Raw genomic sequence first — 19,740 nt, 5'->3', positions numbered from 1 at the left:
CCTACGAATGTTTTTGTGAAAGATGGGATCCTATATCGCCGCAACCTTGATTCCTTCGGATCAGACTTACTTGCTGTCATCCCAGCGCACCTGCGTTGCACTGTCCTGCATCAACTTCATGACGCTCCCATGACGGGCCATTTGGGCGTTTCTCGCACCTACGATCGGGTACGACGTCGGTTTTTTTGGCCTGGGCTTGCCCGCTCTGTTCGACGCTATGTCGCCGCTTGTGAGCCCTGTCAGCGTCGCAAAACGCCATCTGCCCTCCCAGCCGGCTACCTTCAGCCGATCGACGTTCCCAACGAGCCTTTCTTTCGAGTTGGTCTCGACCTGTTGTGGCCTTTTCCACTCTCCACAGCCGGAAATAAATGGATTGCTATTGCCACGGACTACGCGACGCGGTACGCAATCACACGAGCACTCCCGACCAGCTGCGCTACCGACGTTGCGGACTTTCTGCTGTACGACATAATATTAGTGCACGGTGCTCCCCGTAAACTTCTCACCGACCGTGGCCGCACGTTCTTATCAGCTGTCGTTCATGAAATCCTGAGGTCTTGCCATACCAAGCACAAATTTACTACTTCGTACCATCCCCAGTCAAATGGCCTCACGGAGCGCCTTAAGAGGACCCTAATCGATATGCTTGCCAAATACGTAGCACCAGACCACCATGATTGGGACATTCGTTTGCCGTATGTGACGTTCGCCTACAACTCATCTCGTCACAACACTGCCGGATATTCGCCCTTCTATCTACTATATGGCCGGGACCCAACTCTACCTTTAGACACGTTACTACCTGCGGCCACTGAATATGCTGGTGAAGCCATTGCCCGCGCCGACCACGCGCGCCAAGTCGCCCGTAACCGTCTACAGGCTTCACAGGCGCGCCAAACACAGCTCTACAATTCTCACCATAGGGACGTGCACTTTTCTCCGGGTTCTCTCGTGCTCCTCTGGTCACCTACTCGGCGTGTGGGACTGTCGGAAAAACTGTTGTCACCCTACACTGGACCATTCTGTATCGTTCGCCAAGTGACAGACGTCACGTACGAGATCGTTCCAACCGATCCAACAAAGTCATCGTCAGCTCCGAGCGACACCATTCACGTGGCTCGGCTAAAGCCCTATTACCCCCCTTCGACATCATCTGCGTAAGTTTAGCACCAGGATGGTGCTTCTACCGCCGGGGGTTATGATACAAAACAGCCGCTAAACACGGCTGCATGAAAGAGGAGGACGAAGTGGGTTTTGTCCGTTGGATGCTGGTCTGACGCCATCTTGCTTGTCGGGTTCTCTGCGCTGTAAATAGCTCATTAAACAAGTTACTCGTAACATTATCATGGCATATACTTTTCAACGGTCTTGCATGCCACGCAGAATGACGGGCTTCTGCATAATTTTTCGCTTCACTTTCAGAAGAGATGTCATTGGTGGCTGGCTCCCCACCGACTCCCCAGCCAGACTTCTTCTTACAGTGTAAGTGCTTCCCTCTTTATGCTTGATATGTATTAGAGGGTATACCACAAGAGAATTTCGAGAAAAGATTTGGGTCATTGCAAGTGTTGAGCAATTGAGCAATACATTGTGCTGGAATTCAAGTCAGTTATTAGGGTTGCTCTACACTCAAAACTAGGTAGCGCTGTGTGGTGTAAATACAATAGAAAAATTAGGAACTCACAAATAGTGCCATAACTTCAAGTAAGCGTATTCCGACCACACAAACGAAGCATAATTGTTCAACAATTATGTACACACGATGAAGGCGTAGCAGGCCAGGACCCTGTGCAGTAATGCAAGTGACGTAGGGGTACAAAACTACCTCCTTAAATACAAGCACAATTATTTCGAGCCAACACTCAGACCTGACACCCAGGTCCCGGCACAACACTGTCTTTGCCTACGAGGCGAAACCCTCAATAATTACAACGCGTCCGTATTTGCGGATAACTTAAACTGGGAGGTCATCGTTGTAGTCACTCTTTGCAGAAGTTCTTTATAGTGATTACAATCTTTTGCAAACCAAACCAAACCAAATATACCAGAGACGCGAAACAACGAAAAGAGCATTTCTAAAAAGGAAAACGTTTGGCCGCAGCGCTAAATTTCTTGGGCAAGCTGCATACGATGCACATATGGAGTCCCGATAGAAGGAACGGAAGCAAACTCTACAGGGCACAGTCTGTCCAATGGCGACAATTTTAAACCAGATTCTAAAAAATTTACCAATAATACACGTCATATATTCAAATATTTGTATGACCAATCAAAGCAAATACTGTCAGGCAAGAGCTTCCTTAGAACGTATCCTATGAGCATCCCTGAAATTAAAACACGGATTGAGAACGCTGGCTTTCCCGACCCCCTCCGCATGTTTTGCGAGGCCGTGCTGCTCAGTTCAGCCTTGGACGATCAGCTATGGGCAATCCAGTGGGCCGAGGAAGCCGCTATGAGGCAGAACCTTCTACTCAACACTTGGGTGGGAGTCTAGTTTATTGCTGTAATCATTTCTCACAGATTTCCCAATAAAACCATGAGGTTCATGCAGTTGTGGTCAGCGTCAGCCAAATGCGCAAAATTCTTCCACGCCTCTAAAAGGATGGACCTTTTAATTTCAGAATGGCAACGTTTTCTTTTTATGAACCACACAATTCCTCTAAAAGGATCGTTTTTTTTTCTCGACCATTTGCAAGCTGTCGACCACTTTCTCTGAAGCTCGACCGACCTCTGTCGTACATGCACATGCGTCAATGCCTCGTTTTTTATAATTTATTATGAATATTTTTTGAAAACATTCTAGCGAGATTCGTCCATGAATTATGTCGGAAAGAAGTTCTTTCTCGGGAAGCTGTCTAATGTGCGAGCCTTAGAAGAAGGAACAACCAGCTCAAGGGCCAAGTTACAGATAAAGAAGTATTGTGTGCTGCATAGGCCTTGATGTATGAACCTGTAATCACTACACATCTTTCAAGCAATCACGCATAATCAATGTCAAAATTGCCCATAAAATTCTCGAAATAAATTCCTATATTTTTTTACATTGCCATCCCTGCTTTTTTTCTGCAGCTTCAGACATACAGGAGCCGTAAGTTTTTTGTTTTGCCACGCTCTTTTCTTTCTTTTTATATTCGAGAGGTGCTGCACAAGTCCAGAGTTCAGTGAAACAACATCGCTATTGGAGTATTAGCAGTTTTACTCGCTCTAACATTTTCATATTTAGTCACAAAAGTTGTCGCACTTATCGTAACTTCCTCGCAGTACCTGTTATAACTGCCCGTAATAAAGGTTACAACCGTATGCTGCACCTTCGGTTTAGTATAGTTAAAAACTTTAAATCCCAGTAACCGTAAAATTGGACATGCAATGATTACAATTGAAACCACGAAGGCTAGCATTTGTCATTATTCCTTTTTAATACAGCAGTTTGAGGTAACGAAAAAAGTAAGGGTAAAGCCTCTTCAAAGCAATTGAGCTTGTCAAGACAATTACGCGCTGTCACGCCAGCTCTCGCTACCACTCACGATGAGCACCCTCTTCCTTGGGCGTATGAAAAATCTCTTTTGCCTTCGGAAAAGGCGTGGCGTACAATGAGGCCTTCTCTTACGCCTAAAGCGAGTCTCCTCCTCGTCACTGCGCATATCCTCATCGCGCACTTCGTGCCCTCGCTTTGGTGTTCGCATGTTCAACCAACATATGGTATTTGTCGAGCTAACCTTTACGGCCAACGCCACAAATAAATACCACTTCGTCCTCAGCACCATCTGTGGATGTATTTGGGAACCCAAGCGTGACACGATGGACACTCCTCAGTCATCAGCCTTCTCCGTGGAACAGCTCCGCCTTAAGAAGGAGTCGCAGACTTAATCTATGCTAAGATTATTGGCGCATAACAATTCCATAAATTCTCCTAGAACCGAGTAAATGGTTCTCCCCTAAGAATAAATGTTCTTGCAGGGTTTTCGGGTTTGGCTGCATTACGCAAATTTGACTGATTTTTGAGACATGTAATAACAAAAAAGGTGTGTTTAGGTATTTACATCGATCTATGTACTTTCTAGTTGCTTTCACTTTAGCCATATTATCAATACATAGTATCCTGGTAGCGACTGGCGTTTAGCACTCATTCGCGTTAGAGAAACATTTTCGTCGATACGCTTCTGCGATTCTCTTGCATTAGGCCTTGATGAATATTCAGTAAATTAGAGTGTTCGGACTTCAATATCATTATTATAAGTTTTGCGTGAGAATATTATATCATGATTACGCAGAATGCCATAGTAGATGGCTCTTGAAATGTCCTCTTCGAACATCGTTATCACGCCAAAATAATTGCAAAAGCGTCAACAATGTAATAATTTTAACAGAATCATTGATTTTCAGCACATTTATAACATGCTTGTATTCCGTTTCATAACAAAAGTTTTAGTTTTGGTCTTTTTTACCAAACGTCTTGCTAAATGATTGAAGAGGGGTTTTCGCAAGATGCCCAAGTCTTTGTCACTCTTGAAAAAAATATTGCCTATATCGTGCAATCTCCATCCAAATTGTTTTGTGGCCTGTTTGTTTTAGTATCTAGACTACTTATGTTTTAGTATAAATAAAAACAGTTCAGTTTTTGTTGCACGTGTGTGATTATTTTACTTCAGTTTTGCGAAGTGCGAAATTTTCTAATTTATGACATTTTGTTGGATTTCGGTAATGTTATAGATACGTGCAATGTTTGGTCATATTTTGTTTTTGTTTTCTTTTGACACGACAACCCTGTATACCAAAAAGATGACTTCAAAAGTATGCTATTAACATGGTATTATGCGAGCACCTTGACTTCACCGAAACAAATGTATAGCCAGAGTTTTTGGTACCTGATCTTTTCCTGTTGTGTACGAGTAGAATCACCAAAATTTTCTAGGATAAAATAAATGAACTCGCAAGCGTCAACCGCCCAGATAATAACTGCCATATGATGAAGCGCCGCGGCGAAACAATTATTGGAAGACGCTTGAGCATAGCCTTCAAGAGTAAAACGCGATTATGTAATAAGGTTTTCTTCTCCTCGCATCCTCGATCGAAACGCACTTCTGTATCATATGTATTTTTGCCCATTGGACAGCGGGCATCGAATGCTCATGATGTCTTCCACAATCTGATTAGCTGAAATATTCTCTAACAAGTGTCAGCGTAAGGCATTTCTGTACATACATGCTCTTATCTTTATGAAACATCAGCATGCTTTTTCACTGGAATGACCTTGAAAATTTCCATCAGGTACTACTTTCTTTGTTAGAACTGGCATACAGTAAGGCTACGAATTCATGTGCGCACTGACGCGGCTCATAAGATGTGCTGGCTGAATTTCCTTTTGCAAGCTATATCATATTGACAACGACGCCGATATGATATAGCTTGCATTTTGATCGGTATTTCTTAGCTAATCATCCACATCCACCGACGTGCAAGTCACGTTCATTAGGTGAAAAAAGAACCAATCAGCCTACTCATATAATTTGCGCATAAAAGCACTATAATTAATATATTACGTCACCTTGGTGATAACAATATAATTTAAATAAAACAACCAGAAGAGGAAGGCAAGGCACTTATAGGGGACGCAAATTGCACTAATATAAGTGCACTGTTGTAAATACGATTGAGATCTGAATAAACTAAAGTGGACCAAAAGGCAACTTGCCGCCGGCAGAGGTCGAACCTGCAACTTTCGTTAACGGTTCTTTGATCATAGCGAGTCTTTACTCTTCATGAGACTACAAATGGCAATTGTGCGTAGCGGCCACACCACGTCATTTTTAGATGTGCGAGTAATTATCATATCAGGTTTACGTAGTGTATAATAAACTAATCAAGCTATCGCATTACCAAATGGCAATGAACTTTTAATGTGTAATAAATTGATTGTTGAGTGCATTTTTGTCTTCTTATCCTCTGAGAAACCTGCACACATTCATTTTAAAGTAGTGACTATGTAGTTACGTATATAATGTGAAGGAAGACCAAGAAAAAAAGAAGCTTACAGGGGCGTGCGTTTTTTACCCAGTCATAAGGACTCTCGCCTGTTCGTTTCCTTTATCACAGTAAGCACATCGTGTATAAACGCCACCAAGTTTGTAACAGTATTTACCCACGTATTCTGAAACAAGCGTTGACTCCACTTTCACCCTGCACTTGACCGAACTGAGCACAGCGCTACCACTCGACTGAAAGTTACTGAGTGGTTCTGGTGAATTGATGCCGATTATCGCCCAAATGTAGCGAGCATTCTAGCCTTGGACACTCTCGAGTCGAGGTGGAATGCCAAATGAAGGGAAGTTCTTGAATACGTGGTTTAGTAATAGTTCTAAATAACTGAAAAAAATGAACTTATTTGCAGAGTCCCTCAAGCAGGAGAAAACTTGTTGGCAGTTGCCATGTGCGTATGCCTTGGGGTCTTGTTCTGCCTTTTAGTTTTACTCGGCTTAACTACAGCCAATGCAGGTAAGGGCACCCTTCACACTCTACTTGACCGAAATACACGTGTCGAATAGACAGACATAAAAAAAGATCATGTTACGTTGAATTTTTCTTGGCATTTGTAAGCTAGCATTACTGAGCTTCAGCTTATTTTTCATACTGTGCCTGTACAGCTGGTGTTTCATATGTGTGTCTATAAGGCGGAGTAGTTTTTCCCTCTTACCAAGCACTTTTTATTTATTTGCTGTCAGAAAAATGAACTCTTCATCTGTCCTACACTTAATTGTGTAATTATGTATTTAGATTTATCAGAAAGTTCTCTGTGAAAAAAACATTATTGCCAGTATTACTTACGACTTCAAGTTACACTAGCAGAAAAGCAAACACGGGAATTATTTTTAATGCTGCTCCATCACAGCATAGTGAGAAGTGAGGAGGTCAGCGTAAATCCTTGAGGATGAACAAGGGTCTGCTCACTTGTACTCGGCTTCGTACTGCGTGCGTATTTAGCAATGTTAGTCACTGACGAATACCAAAGCAGAAGTTTCAGCAGTGTTTCTGTTGGTTTTCATTCGTTCCTTGCAATAATGGTGACTGGAGAGCGGTAGGTTTTCGGTGTCATTCGCAAAATGTCGAATTACTTGGCCGTAAAACAAAAGAATGTCATTACTTTAGATAAAGATGGAAAAGTAGAAGCAATGAAAAAAAATTGCGGGAATAGATGATAACACTGCATACGACGTCGCATCAAAATTTCGCTCATGTTGCCAATGTGCCACGTAGTTGAAAGCAACGAAGAGAGCTCAATATACCAAATCAGCACATTAGTGATCCGTGCTGTTGTGCAGTGTTACATCTGGGCTTCTCGGTATAGTATCTTGTGGACAAAAGTGTATCCTAACATGGCAGACGCAAATAAAACATGACAGAGACGCACTCTTGGCGCTGAGTGTGTGTTTCATTTTTGTTTGTGTGTGTTCTGCATGAGACGCGCTGCCCCTTATGTCACAAACTGCGCATTGCCCTGTAGCTTTGGACGAATCTACTGACACCCCCACGGAAGACCTCGTTTACGCTAGTGGAGCCTCCTCCTCTCTACCCGAGAATATATTAGTCCTAGAAACGGTTTCAACGAATCGGCACACTGAAGGCAGCCCAAGGGTCACGTCATGGAGGATGTCTACCTCAGCACACAAAGGTACGTGCAGATTCTGCTGTTTTACGTGCGATGTTTTAAAGTGGCTTCGAGGACAAAATGATACAGCCTATATGAATATACGTGTGCCCAGCAATGCCAACGTTTACCTGAGCGTGGCAATCTACTGTGCAAGACTGGCACTTTTCTTAAGTCCCACTACTCGTCTACTGCTTCATAGTGACCTGCTGCCAATTTTGTTTTCTTTATTGCGCCAAGTATGAAATAAAAATAATGTGCAGCGAAGACAAAATCTGAGAAATTGTTCATAATAAGAATACCGCACATGTTTTCTTGAGCGAAAAGCTTGTGCTTAGTCACGAATGACGGGATCAGATCAAACTCAGGATCATTTTCTGAATCATTTTATTTTTCGTGTCAACCAAAAGAGAGAATACATGATTAGTATATACAGAAGAGCGTATCATAGTTACAAACTGAATTTGGACCTCCTGTGCATGATAACATAGTGAATCAAACAAGTAAATTGGCAAATATGGGTCTTAATAATAATAGGAATAATATTATAGTATTAATGACTGATTCAAATTGAGTAAGGAATTATCTTATAAACAGCTTTAACGAAAACAGTGAACAAGTAATGTGCCATACTCGAAGAGAGTAAGAACAGTGTGGGACACAATTCAAAAGGAATAAACAGTTATGCAGTATAAAACATAGTAAAGTTCAAATCAATAAACAGTATATAAAAATAAATATACGAAATCACAGAAAGAGGTCAAAAGAATGAGGAGAGATGAGAAGACAGAGAGAAACTACCGAATGAGAACACCTGAAGCAGTGAAGAACCGGAATCAGACAAATCAAACAGAAAATGCCCAAGTTCAGATCGGAACCTGTGAGCATATACTAATTTTAGAATAAACGGTAGCGAATTCCTAAAAGCAAGTGCTGATAAATGCAAATACTGCTTGCCGTAGTTCGTGCGAACCAATGGGCAAAAAAATTATTGTTTCCAGCGAATGTACAATTGTCAGTATTAATGAGGGATGCTCTTGGTATTAAGGACACCGGGATACCATTCTGTAGGAGCCTAAATAGAAATATGTTGAGATTATATTATATTAAGATCGGACACACTTAGAATATTGTAGGAGTGCAATTACTCATTCGCGTTAACAGAATGCGATGAAAAATTCATTAGACGAATGGCCTGGTTTTGAATGGTATGCAATGATGACAGGTGACTGTTGCATGTGTCACCCCATGGTTCAATGTTGTAATTGAGGTGAGAATGCGTGAAAACATAATAAAGGGATAAGAGAGTAATAAAGGAGAAATGAAATTGCGCTTTGACAAGAATGCGTATACCATGAGCCAGTTTTTTTTTTACAGTAGACAGGCGTAGATTATATTTAAGGGGGCAGCCGAGTTACACACCTAAATTGTACTGTAATCAACTGGAGAAATATTGTGACTGTTGATGGAAATGGATTGACAAAGATCGGACGGACGTTGGAGTGGGGTGAAGTTGACCAAATTGGACTTATTATGGTTGATTTGCAGCTTGTCCTGTGTGCACCACGAGAAAATTTTCAGATCTTCATTTAGCATACTACTTAAATTGGATAGGCAGCCGTTAGAACTTTCACAGCTTTTTTGCCTGGGGAACCTCCAACTGTTTTGTGTTGGAAATAAATAAATAAATAAGCGAAATATTGTCCTGTCTTTCTCGTATAGAATACACTTAGATGAGGAAAGGCTAGTCGGCAAGTATTGATAAACATTTAAGAAAGTAGGGGACCTAAGATGGGCCGCTGCAGTACACCTGTATTCGTAGTTGCTTCTTTAGAATAAGATCCAGAATTTCATCTATTTGTTTTCTGTCATGTAGATAACTTTTCATCAAAAGCAAGGGTAGACTGGTTATTCCTATAGCTTCTAATTTAAGAAGAAAAATGCGTTAAATAATAGAATGAAAGGCCTTACATAGGTGTTCAAATAGTGATGCTGCAAATTCACCTCTATCAATTGCCTTTTTGAGGTATTCGGTAAGTGTTATAAGCGCTGTATTTGCAGAAAATCCGGAGCAAAAGACGGCTATCCATCGCCGAACCTGCTTTTTGCTGTTGTGTTGTACCAGATCTCGATATATAAAATATATAACGAAGGACTTTAAAAATTTGTGAAGGGTGAGTTTAATATAACAATAATTTTGTGGACTCGGAGGAGGCCTGTTGAGCCCTCACCCGCGCTACCATCTTGAACACCCGCTCCGCAAGTTGAAAACCACATTCCACGCACCATGTGAGTTGCCACTTTTCCTCGCCTCTGAGCGCGAGGTTCTTTCTGGTACTGCGCACATGCATATTCGTAGGTGAGAAGGAAGGTCCTGGCACACGAAGGAAGGTCCTTCCAACCCAGATGGTTATGACAAGAACACGCAACGTCTCAGATATTGAATTTTCACGACTACTACGACCTAAAAAGCTTATGGTACTCTGGAACAAAAAACACAAAGTTCCTCCGTAACTTCAAGAAAAGTACAAAAAAATCCAGACATTTTATTATCAACACTGCAGCTGTACCTGATTCGATGCGTATGAACGTGCAGCTATGAAGTGTAGGTAGGTGTAAAGTACTGAATAATATGACATAAGAGCTGCACGTTTTATGTAGTGGCCCCTTCATGTTTTTTTTTTTGTTGAGCTGTAAGATCAATGAATACTGCTTAACATAAAACTTTCAGCAGCAACTATGGCAATGGCTACAACATCAAATATCGTGACTATGACTACAGCAAGCTGGATAATGCCGAGCACGACAGCAGTGACCACAGCTGCGGCTACCTTAACGACTTTAACTACAAAAACCACGACTACCACTGCAACGACCCTGGCTGTACCGGCTACAACAACCTCGACTATACCGATCACGACGGCAGTGAACACGATTGTGCCTACCACTACGACTGCAGCCACGACTACTACTTCCACAAGAAAAATAACCACGACGAGTGCAATGAGAACCACCACAAGAATCACCAAAGGAACAACCACTACGACTACAGCCACATTAACCGTGACCAGTACTACCACGATCGCTACTACAACTACTACTACCACGACGACAACGACCACACTGAGCCCAGGTAAGCGCCTGTTTTTCATACACTCCTGCACATAACCTCCATGTCAGCTATATATTTATATATATATGTTTAAAGTGAAATGTCTTATAGATTGGTACATTTAAAAGAGTGAGTGGTATTCATGGCAGGACGCGTGCTAAAATTCATCAACTTGAAATGAAGAAGCAGTGCTGGAACAGGATGGAGACGAGAAGACACAAACTTGACGCTGTCGAGTCATCTAGTCTCCATTCTGCTCCTGCGTGGTTTCTACTTTCATAGTCAGTATGTACCAACCAGCCCAATTCAAGACGCTAATAAAGAATCATTACATCGTTATCATAGGGAATAGCCAAGATTAGCGAATGCAATGCTGAAACTGGCAAGAGTAGCCTGTATTTACATCACTTCTGTGATTGCGGAAGTGTGTTGGAGAGCGCACTTCAGTAGAGCTTACGAACTTAACACGAAATCTTTACTTGGCTGAGTTGCTTCCCTCCGTTTGCCCAGAGTTACATTCCTCAGCTGAGGATGTCGCCTTTGTAAATTGCAGATGGAAGTTTTTCAAAAGTCCTAAGCGAGTGTCGCGTACCTTTTGTTGGTAGGTATTCGAGCATATTTGTTCCCTTCGAGCCTTGTTGTGGCGCTCCAGTTACGCCACCACCCTCACTCAAAACGCAATGTCTTAAGCTATTCGCTGTTGCTTAGCCTTGGCCTCCACAGCCCGGAACACTGGGTCACCACGTCTTCGTCGGGTCCATACTCTGGCAACTTGCCACTGTTTTTCTTCTTACACCGACTCTCAACTTCATCCTCACCACACTCGTCGCAGAACTTCGTAGCAATCTGCGCTAAGAGTCAGTGCTTTTATTACTCCTTTATATTTGCGTCGTACTTATACGAGTAACAATTAAACGAAGCATAAAAATGAAGCTATCATTCTTAGAGTGGCAAAATGAAGATGTGAGGGACGTCGGGGCTAGTAGCACTTTCGCTGCTGGTAAACCCTCGATGACTGGCCGTACAAAAACTATGCGGATTCTACGCAGCCGCAGCTCCTATAGTGGGGACTGTGCGACTCATGTGCGACTCGTTGTTCCACAGGCGATATATTATCGGCAACTTCATTTAAGGAAAGACATTGTTCAATGCAACATTAGACTCAGCGATCACCACACCAATCGAATACAACATCTATTTGTACTTTGCTGGCAGTCCAATGGAGCAGCACAACCACTGCGCGGGATCGAATCCCGGCTGCGGCGGCTGCATTTCCGACGGAGGCGAAAACGTAGGCAACCTGGTTGCTTGGGCGAGTTGGTACGACATGATTCATTATGGCGCTGTTTCTATGTGAAACGGAAATGTAGGCCCGTATGCTCCGATTTGAGTGCACGTTAAAGAGCCCCAGGTGGTCAAAATTTCCGGAGCCCTTCACTACGGCGTATCTCATATTCATATGCTGGTTTTGGGAGGCTAAACCCAACATATCAATCAATCAATCAATCAATCAACACAACCACTGAAAGTCTGGCAGTACTGTTGAATTTCCGCACTTGATGACGCTGGCGTTTCTGATGGAAGCACCTCTGCTTGGTAAGTAACATCATGATTTTAAGAGAAGCGCAGCCACCTTAAAACAGGTTAAAATTGATACCCTCATGATAACTTTGTTGGAAATTGAGTCAACAAAGCTCCCGCCAAGCAAGGCTCCATGAGGGGAACCACGACGTCTTTATTGCGATAGCAGTTGAATGAACAACCTCGGCAAACTTTCCCGTCACCTTCATGTCATGATTATGAATATAGACGTTTAGATAAAACACAAATAAAACAATTTCGATGCACTCCACCGGCGATTCAAACAATCTAACCGGGATTTTAAGCAGTGACGCTCCGCAGCGTGCTGCTTTAGAGTACTGAGCCACGCGTTATTCATGTTTAGATGCAATAGGGGTGAGATATTTACCTCTGATGGCTTCCAGATCTCAGACATGCTTGAGCGCATTTGCTAACACGCATCCTTCCTAGAGTTTCTTACGCTTCTAAAGCTGTCCTTGAGACGGACACCCATATCTGGCCCCTTTCTGTGAACGCTCGTGTTGTTGAACAAACAAAAAAATCACAGCATATCCGAGGAGTGACTGATGATGAGTGGGGCGAAGCGTCCGTCAGTCCATCCGCGCTTCTGTCCGTTCGTTCGTTATTGCTTCCGTTTTTGCGTGCGTAAGTCCGTGAGACCGTCCATGCGTCCGTCTGTGCATCCTTCTGTACGTTCGTGCGTCCGTCCATGAATCCATGCGTCTGTCCATACGTCCATCTCTGCTTTCGTCTGTGCGTCGATCCCAGTATACGTCCTTGCGTGCGTCCGTCCGTCTGTCGGTGCGTCTGTTCATTCGTCCATGCGTTTGTGCGTCCATTCATTCATCCGTGCATATTTATGTGTGTCCGTTCGTCCGCGCGTTCGATCATGCGTCCATTTATCTAGCGAACACTCCAAGTACCGCCATCTCGCATTTTTTCATGTGTTCATCATATAGGTACCGCCATTCAGCGGACATTCTAAGGACTAATCTAGAGGTGGGTGGCTACCTACTACAAGGATGCCGACGACGACGACTGTTACTACTATACATACGTACATCGCGGATGGACCACCCACGGCTTGGTGCTTCACACCTAACAATATGTCAGAGCGTCTAGTTTTATTTCTTGGCACTAATTGAAAGACACAAGCATAGTGAAAGTTGTTAGATTACACTTGTTCTGTTTGCGCTGGAGCGTTCTTGTTGAGCTTCCGTATATGTGCTTCAGCTGCTCGTCAAAGGTGTGCAGCTCCTTGCAGTTGTTCATGTAACATTCAAATTTCTTGCTGTCACATTCATTGCTTCGCTCTTATGGTGAAACTGTGACTATTTTCGCGTTGATTTTTTTAACACCAAAGTGTTTTAGGCTGGCATCCATCAATACTTCAGTGACATATTTCAGTCACTGAAATGATGTCACAAATACGCACAATCAGAACGAATACAGAAGAAGTTTGCTTCAAGAGATTCGAACCCGTGAAGCCGGGTACGCTAACCACTGCGCCATGGTCACTTACTTTGTACGCATTGAACGATACGTCCGTTATATCTACCACTGAAGTGTTTTAGCCTTCTTGGTAAAGTGCAGTGATTCATCATCACCATGACCTATGCGATTGGTTCCTTCAACACGTCGTTTCTAATCGTCCGTCCCATTCGACGCTTTTCCCGAAGCAGGAGCGCGATCACGGCCGGTATGGAGTCACGCCTTCGCTCTCTCTTTTTACAGCCTAAGCAGCCGTCGCGAGTACATTAAAGCTGTTTTTTTTACAGTGACCACGGTGCTATCCGCGTGAGGGCATCACGAGCCAAACCAGCAAAGCGAGTTTGGCCGCATGTTCATCATCCTCATCATCAGCCTGACTACGTCCACGGCAGGACAAAGGCCTCTACCATGTTCCGCCAGTTAACCCGGTCCTGTGCTTGCTGCTGCAAAATTTTTACCCGCAAACTTCTTAATCTCATCTGCCCACCTAACCATCAGTCTCCCCCTAACCCGCTACCCTTCCCTAGGAATGCAGTTAGTTACCCTTAATGACCAGCGGTTATCCTGTCTACGCGCTACATGCCCGGCCCATGTCCATTTTTTCTTCTTTATTTCAGCTATGATATCCTTAACCCCCGTTTGTTCCCTAATCCACTCTGCTCTCTTCTTGTCTCTTAAGGTTACACCTACCATTTTCCTTTCGATTGCTCCCTGCGTCGTCCTCAATTTAAGCTGAACCCTCTTTGTAAGTCTCCAGGTTTATGCTCCGTAGCTAAGTACCGGCAGATACAGCTTTTATATACATTCCGCTTGGGGTATAGTGGCAATCTACCTGTCATTATTTGAGAGTGCTTGCCGAATCTGCTCCACCCCATTATTATTCTTCTAGTTACTTCAATCTTGTGGTTCGGCTCTGTGGTTATTACCTGCCCTAAGTAGACATAGTCTTTTACAACTTCAGGTGCACTATTACCTATCTCGAAGCGCTGCTCCTTTCCGGGAATGTTGTACATTACTTTGGTTTACTGCAGATTGATTTTTAGACCCACCTTTCTTCTCTCTTTGTCTAACTCTGTAATCATGTGTTCCAATTCATCCCCTGAGTTACTCAGCAATGCATTGTCTTCGGCGAAGCGCAGGTTACTAAGGTATTCTTCATTTACTCTTATCCCTAACTGTCCCCATTCTAGGCTTCTGAAAACCTCCTGTAAGCACGCGGTAATTAGCATTGGGGAGATTGTGTCCCCCTGCCTTACACCCTTCTTGATTGGTATTCTGTTGCGTTCTTTATGAAGCACTATGGTAGCAGCTGATCCCCTGTAGATTTCTTCCAGAATGCTTACATATACTTCATCTGCGCCCTCATTCCGCAGTGTCTGCATGATGGCTGATATTTCCACTGAATCAAACGCCTTCTCGTAATCTATGAAGGCTATGTATAGTGGTTGGCTATATTCTGAGCATTTCTCTATTACCTGATTGATAGTATGAATGTGGTCGATTGTTGAGCAGTCTGTTCGAAATCCTGCTTGTTCCTTTGGTTGTTTAAATTCTAATGTTTTCTTTACTCTGTTAGCAATTACCTTGGTAAATAGCTTGTATACTACAGAGAGCAAGCTGATCGGCCTGTACTTTTTCAAGTCCTTGTCATCTCTTTTCTTGTGTATTAAAATGATGTTAGCGTTCTTCCAAGACTCTGGTACTCTTTCCGTCAGGACACACCTCGTAAACAGGGTGACTAGTTTTTCTAACACAATCTGTCCTCCATCTTTCAGCAGATCTGATGTTACCTGATCCTTACCAGCAGCTTTGCCTCTTTGCATGCTCTCCAAAGCTTTTTCGACTTCTTCTTCATTAAGGATGGGGTGTCATCTGGGTTACTGCTAGTTCTTATAGTATTAAGGTCGTGATTGTCACGGCTACTGTACAGGTCTCTGTAAAACTCCTCCGCTATTTTAACTATCTTATCCATATTGGTAGTTACTTTGCCTTCTGTGTCCCTTAGTGCATACATTCGACTTTTGCCTATTCCAAGTTTCCTCTTCACTGCTTTGACGCTTCCTCCGTTTTTCAGAGCGTGTTCAATTCTCTCCATGTTATACCTTCTTACGTCGGATACCTTACGCCTATTAATCAACTTCGAAAGCTCTGCCAGTTATAATTTTTCTGTTGTACTTGACACTTTCATGAATTGACGCTTCTTAATTAGGTTCTTCGTTTCCTGGGAAAGCTTGTCAGTGTCCTGACCAACTACCCTGCCTCCAACTTCCACTGCACACTCCGTAATGATACTCGTCAGATTATCATTCATTGTATCTACGCTAAGTGTGGTTTCCTCACTAAGAGCCGAGTACTTGTTCTGCAGCGACACTCTGAATTCCTGTAATTTCCCTCTCAGTGCTAGCTCATTGATTGGCTTCTTGCGTATCAGTTCCTGTCGTTCCTCTTTCAAGTCTAGGCGAATTCGAGACCGTACCAATCTATGATCACTGCATCGTACCTTGCCAACCACTTCCACATCCTGCACGACTCCTGGGTGTGCACTCAGTATAAAGTCTATTTCGTTCTTATTTTCGCCATTAGGGCTCCTCCATTACTTGCGGTTTCCTCGTTTTCAGTTGAAAGTATTCAAAATCTGTAAATTATTGCGTTCTGCGAATTCTACTAGTAGCTCTCCTCTGGCGTTTCTAGTACCGATGCCATAATCTCCTACTGCCTGGTCTCCAGCCTGCTTTTTCCCTACCTTCGCATTAAAGTCTCCCATCACTTTAGCATATTGTATTTTTACCTTACTTATTGCCGATTCGAGGTCTTCAGAGAAGCTTTCAACTGAAGCGTCATCATGGCTGGATGTAGGTGCGTAAGCCTGTACTACCTTCACCTTGTATCTTTTATTCAGTTTAATTACGATACCTACCACCCTTTCATTAATGCTATAGTATTCCTCTATGTTGCCAGCTATGTTTCTGTGAATTAGGAACCCCACTTCCAGTTCTCTTCTGTCTGGCAAGCCCCGATAGCAAAAGACGTGCCCATTCTGTAGCACCGTATAGGACTTATCTGTCCTCCTAACCTCACTGAGCCCTATTATATCCCATTTAACACCATCTAGCTCCTCGAATAGTACAACAAGACTTCCCTCACTAGATAAGGTTCTAGCGTTAATCGTTGCGAACGTTGGCAATGTTTAACGCCGCATGTTCGTTGCATTGCAAATCAGTTTTCCTGGCCACTTTCTCGTGCTGAATACTGTCAGCTTTCGGCAAATGATGCACCTTCGGGAACGGCGCGCTTTCTTTGCCAAGTGAAAATGTGAGGTGGTGTAATCTCGCTAGCATCGCATGTAGAAAGCTCGGAGAATAGTAGAGTTGCGTGTGGGGACTCTCTGGCTTTCTCGGCACTCATGCATTAGGCAGTGAATGCGCACACGTGAAGCTAAAAAGATTTCATTTTTGAAGACTGAAACAACTTATATTTAGTGAAATCTAACATGCTTGAGGCTCATGTGTTTAGCTTTATCGCATAGATGCACGTTAACAACTCAATATGTTTGAAGCCCCGCCGTGGTGGTCTAGTGGGTAAGGTACTCGGCTGCTGACCCGCAGGTTGTGGAATCAAATCCTGGTGGCGGCAGCTGCATTTCTGGTGGAGGCGGAAATGTTGTAGGCCCGTGTGCTCTGATTTGGGTGCACGTCAATGAACCCCAGGTGGTCGAATTTTCTGGAGCCCTTTATACGCGTCTCTCGAAATCATATGAAGATTTTCGGACGCTAAACCCCACATATCAAATTATCATATGGTTGAAATTCCAGGAGCTTTTCACTACGGGGCCATATTTAAACAGGCATATTGGGGTTTCGATATGATAAACGTGTGGTTGTCAAACTCATAGCCTGTACTATGATAGGTTCAGTAGCCAGAAAGTTGAGATTACGGGCCACTTTGTTGTGGCTGAGCCCATCGACCGTACTGCGTGTGTATAGGGTTTTAGTGCCACAGCTACAAAGCTGCTGGAGGGAAAATTTTGCTGGAGTGGAAGTGAATTTTCCTACCGAAAGTTTTTCAGCGCTTATTGTGGCTTTTGTGTCTCCTAGATAGGCATACTGTCAGCTTTCGGCAAATGATGCACCTTCGTGAACGGCGCGCTTTTTTTGCCGAGTGTAAATGTGAGGTGGTGTAATCTCGCTAGCATCGGTAAAACATCACAAATATCTTCAATATTTGAAGTGATAATGACGTCCCAAGTGTCGGTGATCTTGCGTTATGATGTTGTCGTAAGACAAATTTTCATACGCTATGAGTATCCTTCACAATACTAGTGTTGACTCCTCCAACGCCGACGCTCAGTTTGTCTTTGATGACGCATACCTATGGCTTTCCTCCTGATTTAGAATATAATTAGTAGACACCGAAGAGTCATGCTGTGTTTCGTTGCTGTCTATTCCCAGCGAAACTGATAATCTGCACCGTAAGCGAGACAGCCACCTCAGAAGACATGTACCCGGATGCCGAGTACTGTGACTACGTCTTCTATACCAACGTGATCACATCAAACGGCCACATTCAAGCGGAAAAGGACCCCGTCAGTTGGAATGTCTTCCAGAGGAGGGGCCCAAAGTACAGGCGTGTGCAGCTGGGAATTTCGTTCGATTTTCAGTAAGTGAGATACGTTGTAGGTACCACTTATATGTATTTATGCTGTTACAAGAGACACCTTTCTGGTAAAGAAGAGGATAACACTTGGAAACAGGAAATTACCTCTTTGTGTTTTTGTCAAAGGCAGTTATCGTTCTTTATAGAGGGACACACACAGTAATCGATGTTTGTTAAGGTGATTCTATTGCCCTTACATAATTTCTGCAGTGCTCTTAAGTGATAATACATATCCTGTAGATGAGCCGATTCATGATTACCAAGTAATCAAGCATTTATCTTGATGTAAAAAACCCGCTATGTTGAGGTGGCTTGTATAATCACCGCAGCGAAATTTGAACTTTTAATGCAGAAATGTAACTCCAAATGGTTTGGACGATGCCTCCAGCGACCTCGACGCACTACGTAGGGAAGGCATGCGGCACTATGGACTCCTCACTGTTGTTTCGTTTCAAACGAACTTCCGGGAAACCGTTTGGAGCACGAAGGACGTACTTGAGGTGCGTGTTTGCGACACTTGAGTGCCCAAAACTTTTGAATTGTTACGTACAGTAGTTGTACTGCTCATTGTGTTCCGTTTTTCAAGACATAAAAAAAATTAAGTCACAGCTTCTCCGCAAGTGTTAAGCAGTGCGAGCGGCAGACAGAAATGTGTGCGTTAAATAGAGTAAGGTCTATTACATTGCCATCCGTAATAAACATAGTAGAGTGAGCTGAATTTCGGGTGTTCTGTCGCCTCTGCGCGAAGCGCGCGGCGAGAGCACAGAACGGGCGATGGTGCGAGACGTTCACTGAAGTTCGTGGAAGAAATGCACCTGACGGCACTATTTTGATCGAAATTTGCAATTGTCGCCTGAGCAACGCAGCTCCTTCTCCACTGGCACCCCTTACTCGCTCTTTGCTCTCGGAGCCGGCGGTGCATTTTATGTTTGCTTGAGCTACAGAACCCTGCAACCTTTGCAAGCGTTCTCTCCCACGTGAATTCTAGGGCGCGCGGGGTGATTTAATTAGGATTTCCTAAAGCACATTATGGCCACTGCTAAGTGAACCACGAGTTCCCATATGATTGGTGCTGCTATCGCGTATACTATTTCTACCCGTCGACATCAGTGACGCAGCGCTCTTTCGGTATTACGAATGCGGGCCATGTCACTTAATGTAAAATGCGGTATATGTTGTTATGTTAGACTGTTTGTACAGGACGGCGGCGACGAAGTGCGTGTCATAATTTGTGGGTAATAAAGGTAAAAAAATGTAACGT

The 19,740-nt window shown here is 43.5% G+C and overlaps 1 protein-coding gene across 2 annotated transcripts; it reads left to right on the top strand.

The window, feature by feature from the left end:
• The first annotated feature begins 705 nt into the window (after positions 1-705).
• Positions 706-18,571, top strand: LOC142761701 (uncharacterized). 2 transcript variants are annotated; one of them, XM_075872413.1, is made up of 5 exons: positions 706-1,482; positions 6,389-6,492; positions 7,499-7,666; positions 10,377-10,775; positions 18,275-18,571. In XM_075872413.1, exons 1-5 carry the CDS (start codon positions 1,346-1,348, stop codon positions 18,484-18,486), a joined length of 1,020 nt encoding a protein of 339 aa, XP_075728528.1. In that variant the 5' UTR covers positions 706-1,345; the 3' UTR covers positions 18,487-18,571. The 2 variants fall into 2 exon arrangements, with proteins under 2 accessions (XP_075728528.1, XP_075728529.1); XM_075872414.1 differs by lacking the exons at positions 706-1,482; positions 6,389-6,492 and having other exon boundaries at positions 7,512-7,666.
• Positions 18,572-19,740: the final 1,169 nt, after the last annotated feature.

Source organism: Rhipicephalus microplus, chromosome 8, assembly GCF_043290135.1.
Source record: "Rhipicephalus microplus isolate Deutch F79 chromosome 8, USDA_Rmic, whole genome shotgun sequence".
Classification (NCBI taxonomy): domain Eukaryota; kingdom Metazoa; phylum Arthropoda; class Arachnida; order Ixodida; family Ixodidae; genus Rhipicephalus; species Rhipicephalus microplus.
The sequence above is the reverse complement of the archived record's forward strand: the minus strand, read 5'-3'. Positions and strand labels throughout refer to the sequence as shown.

What these genes read in the sequence shown, in the direction of transcription:
- LOC142761701 (XM_075872413.1), top strand. Translation starts at nt 1,346, where the DNA reads ATGGCATATACTTTTCAACGGTCTTGCATGCCACGCAGAATGACGGGC. An exon ending in CTTAACTACAGCCAATGCAG is followed by an intron (nt 6,493 to 7,498) that starts GTAAGGGCACCC and finishes ATTGCCCTGTAG; the next exon opens with CTTTGGACGAATCTACTGAC. An exon ending in GTCTACCTCAGCACACAAAG is followed by an intron (nt 7,667 to 10,376) that starts GTACGTGCAGAT and finishes AACTTTCAGCAG; the next exon opens with CAACTATGGCAATGGCTACA.